The 4798-nt window shown below is 37.0% G+C and overlaps 1 protein-coding gene across 1 annotated transcript; it reads left to right on the forward strand.

Annotated features, from left to right (window-relative positions):
- Positions 1-2166: 2166 nt before the first annotated feature.
- LOC149166190 (protein DETOXIFICATION 40-like) lies at positions 2167-4584 on the forward strand. Its single transcript, XM_089430091.1, has 6 exons — positions 2167-2936; positions 3240-3326; positions 3524-3580; positions 3698-3936; positions 4194-4202; positions 4475-4584. The coding sequence occupies exons 1-6, from the start codon at positions 2167-2169 to the stop codon at positions 4582-4584; spliced, it is 1272 nt and encodes a 423-aa protein (XP_089286217.1).
- Positions 4585-4798: the final 214 nt, after the last annotated feature.

Genomic DNA, 4798 nt, shown 5'->3' on the forward strand with positions numbered 1-4798 from the left:
AGAGCCTGGACCAGCTCTGATACCACTGTTGGGTATTTTGAAATGGGAAAATACCAAAAACCAAACAAACAAACACCACAGAGGCAATGCTATGTTTCCTCTGTCCAAGATCTTTGCACAGGGAAGCTAAAAAGAAATTATTTCAGAACAAACCATTACACAACCATACCACATTTCTATTGATTAAAAACAAAAGACTGATACAAACTTCATCCTCTTTGCTGTGAGGGATTCACCAAAAAAAACATTCATCCAACAAACTATTTACTCTGTCTCCTCCTGAGAATTTACACTGCTGGGTTTACTGCTGTAAAACCCCTTTTTACATGGTAAAAATATTTTACACATACTACTGTAAAACAAACTTTTACATATGTAGCTCCAAAAATAAACGTTATGTGCTTCTGCACATTACAACATCTCACAAAATGTTTTCAAATACAATACCAAAGACTTGGCTTCATCTTACGCTGCATTTCTGGTTTTTAAAAAAATCAACACTGATTTCTTTATACCCTCCTTGCTTCACACTACACATTGTTGTGCATAAACTTCTATTTCATTTTGCTGCGCCCCGAGCTCTTACACTACATACATCCTTTTCGCTTCAGCCACACACCTTTTGTTTCTTTGTTGCAACAAAAAATTACAGAGCGCGTTTTTCACTGCTCCTTCGTTCCATTTACAATGGTCAACTCCATAAAAAAATTACACACGGCCCCTGTTCCTTTTCTACACACTGTTGTGTGTTTCATTGGAGATTCAATGAACAAAAAAACCCTCGAGCATATATTTCATGGCTCGTAATATAAAAAAATATAACACACAAAACTCTATACTATCGTGGGTTTTTTTTAATACATATGATCACCTACAAAATAAATGCACGTCGTATATAAAACTTAAAACCATTACCTACACCTATGACAATTTATTAATAACAGGTATGATCAACCCAAAACTTGACTATTACTTCACGCAACATTAACTTGATGCAGGCTCGTATGCAGCTTCAGGCGATCGACGACGGAGAGCAAAGGATTAAATCGGACGTCGGTGATAAATATCGGGAGGCCTCATTATGCTGAACATTAGCACCCGAGAAATTACGTTTGCTTACGTATGGGGAGAGCCACGCGTCTGCCCCATATTCCATCGGGTTCAAAAATACGGAAACCACTCTCTGCAGGAAGGCGGTCCGAGAAATCTCAAGCTGGTTTGTGGTTTTGCTGCGCGGTTTGGGCGTTGGTACAGATGCTCCACGGGTCAACTCAGCCCGCTGTTGAAATTACAATTTCAACATTTGACAGATGTCAAGATATATGATTCACAGATGTCGAACTTAAATCAAAAGTAGAAAATTTGACAGATGTCAAGATATATGATTCATAGATGTCGAGCTTAAATCGAAAAGATAGACGAAAACCCAAGGTCGACTGATTCAATAAAAAGGTTTAACGGCCTAATTAAATAGCTTAATACGTTGGATAAAATTGTCTATTTTGACTGATGGGCTGTATTTGAAATTCGGCCGATTGCATGCGAATCCCAAATATCTCGAAAAATTTCGAATGCACGCTTCCGGGGTGTTGCCTCCTCGTCCTTTTCGAACCTGATTTTATCCTGTCAGATGTTCTGACAGGCAACTAATATTTATTATTTATTGTGATATTATCACATTAATACCCGGGGTTGCATATGCCCCATGCAAGTACATTATATATATAGCCCTCACCTCCTTTCTACTGCCATCAGTGGTAATTGATACAGCTGCCGCCAACGGCAACTGCAAGCGGAAGCGAGCTGAGTGCAATGCATCTTTCCTGTTTTATTTTATTGAACGTTACAGTAAAATTCACGTGTCATGGCAGAGTTAACACGCCCGCCATATTATTCCATCAGAGTTGACGTTGAAATTTCTGTTTATGGTTTTTAATAATTACGGACAAAATTCATTTAATTAAGAGGCATTGCATGCGAATCCCAAATATCTCAAAAACTTCCAAATGCAGGGTTCCGGGGTGCTGCCTCATCGTCCTCTTCGAACGTGATTTTATCCTGTCGGAACGTGTGACAGCAACTAATATTTATTATTTATTGTGATATTGTCCCATTAATACTTGCGGTTGCAACAAGCGCTAACCAGTTTCTGGCAAGTGCTATTTCATGGACTATAGCATTATAAATGCACTCTTAAGAGACCTTAAGTATAGTGTTCGGAAGCGGGTTCTGACATCGGCTTTGGCGGTCAGCGGTGTGCATCATTTCTCCGGTGAACGAATTCCGATTTCGTATATATTCTCATTTGCATTCATCCACCCGCATACCATCCATACATCACTCATTTTGAATTTGGAAACCCGCCGTCCCATGTCATACCATCGCCCGCATACCATCCATACATCACTCATTTTGAATTTGGAAACCCGCCTAAATACTGACTCGCGCCTTTCTCTGCTCGGCATTTACCTGCAACGATCCACCGTCCTTCTCATGGCGACGGCCATACCTCTCACACTCATCTACGTCTTCTCCAAGTCCCTACTATTGCTCTTGCGGGAGTCGGAGGAAATAGCCACCGCGGCCGCTATATTCGTCTATGGCCTAATTCCCCAGATATACGCATATGCCACCAATTTTCCGATCCAGAAGTTCCTGCAGGCTCAGAGCATCGTCATGCCCAGCGCCTTCATATCATTCTGCACGATATTCGTCCACCTGTTGCTCAGCTGGCTCGCCATTTACAAACTCGGCTGGGGAATCTTTGGGGCGGCGTTTGTGCTAAGTCTGTCGTGGTGGATCGTCGTCATTGCTCAGTTTGTATATATCCTAAAAACGCCAAAATGCAAGCACACATGGACAAGCTTCTCACTTCAGGCCTTCTCCGGCCTGCCGTCGTTCTTGAAGCTTTCTATCGCTTCGGCCATCATGTTATGGTAAGATTTACACTCCACCTTCCTACTTATGTTAGCATGAGTCCATTCATTGATCACATTTTTTGGTTTTCTTGAACAGGGTTGTGAATTATGTTATTTTCTAACATTTCTTGATTTTCTTGATTAGGTTTTGTGAATTATGCTATTTTCAACATTGATTTCAGCTTTTGAATTCACGGTTAAAATTTACTGGTTTTATTGATTTAGGTTCATAAATTACGCCATTGCTAGCATTTTAAATATTTTCTTGATTCCTATTTTGAGTTCACATTTCACTGACCGACTGGTTTTCTATGACATTAGTTTGGAGACCTGGTATCTCCAGATATTGGTTCTGTTGGCCGGTCTTCTGGAGAATCCAGAAATTGCATTGGACTCACTATCTATCTGGTATTCTTCCTTTTTAGTTAAATTTCTTTCTATATTTTAAAACAAAATTGCCTTTACCAAATTGGTGCAGATCAATCTACAGACACGATTCTCTTTACCGATCTTTAATAACTTTATCATTACATCATTTTCTTTCTTTACTGTTTAAAGCTTTAAATTTCCTCTCACTGTTTAAAGCTTTAAATTTTTGTGTACAATATGACAATATTGGGATTGTTGTTCATGATCTCAGTCGGCTTCAACGCAGCAGCAAGGTCAGTGATCCATGATTCAATATTCTCTTCTTCACATAAATTTTATGTTGAATACAGTCTTTTGGCATCTGTTAAAGATTTTTTGGGCGAATATACTTGCCATTTTGTTTTGTCCAGTGTTAGAGTAAGCAATGAGCTCGGCGCAGGAAATCCCAGAGCAGCGGCATTTTCAGTGATAGTGGTGACGACAATCTCTTTCATCATCTCGATTATTTTCGCCATGGCCATTCTCTTGCTACGCAACATCATTAGCTATGCATTTACCGAAGGGGAGGAAGTCTCGGATGCTGTGACAGAACTTTGCCCTTTCTTGGCTGTCTCAGTTATTCTCAATGGCATACAACCCGTGCTTTCAGGTTAATTAAATTTTATTCAAATATGTATTTTTTTATTAAATTTTGAGAAAATTACAAGGTTTGGCAGTTTTGGATGCTTTTATGTTTGAAATTACTCTACATAATTTAATTTATAATTGGAATTAATTAATTAATTATATATATATATATATGAGATAAAGATAAAAGGTTGCTTTATTATAAAACAATATAAGGGTTCGGAGTATGTTTTAAAAGTTTATTTTTTTCAATATAGATTTTGTTGTTTTTACTGATAGTTATAAGTGGTTTGATTTTGATTGTATAAGGATGACAGATTAACCAGCATGTGAGGATAACAATCACTGTCTCCATTACTCATTTGACAACTTATGATAAGTGTTCTTTGTGTAATAAAAAAGGAAAAAAACAACACAATAATAAAATATTGATCATTTTATTTGAATTATAAATTTTGAAAATATTTTAAAATCAATAAACATACCATTAATATCACTTTTGTCGATTAAATTTCAAAATATTTGAAGCTTTGATGTATGTTTCTTGGCTTATCATGCAGGTGTAGCTGTTGGTTGCGGATGGCAAGCTCTTGTGGCTTACATTAATGTGGGTTGCTACTATATTGTTGGGATTCCTATAGGTCTTTTATTGGAATTGGATTTGGAGTGAAGGTAAGTTTAATAATTATATAAATTATATATATATATATATATATATATATATATATTTTAAAACTTGGTAGGGCTATATTTTCATGTTGAATATATCACACTTTGATCTAGACAAGAAATTGAACGAATGATTTCACATCAAAAAATATTAACACCTAATCCTAACTAGTAAACATTTATATTTTTCATATTAAATAAATTAATTTAAAAAA

Source organism: Pinus tabuliformis, chromosome 5_1 (genome assembly GCF_031772625.1).
Source record: "Pinus tabuliformis cultivar Carrire ecotype Pingquan chromosome 5_1, CPIR1, whole genome shotgun sequence".
Lineage (NCBI taxonomy): Eukaryota > Viridiplantae > Streptophyta > Pinopsida > Pinales > Pinaceae > Pinus > Pinus tabuliformis.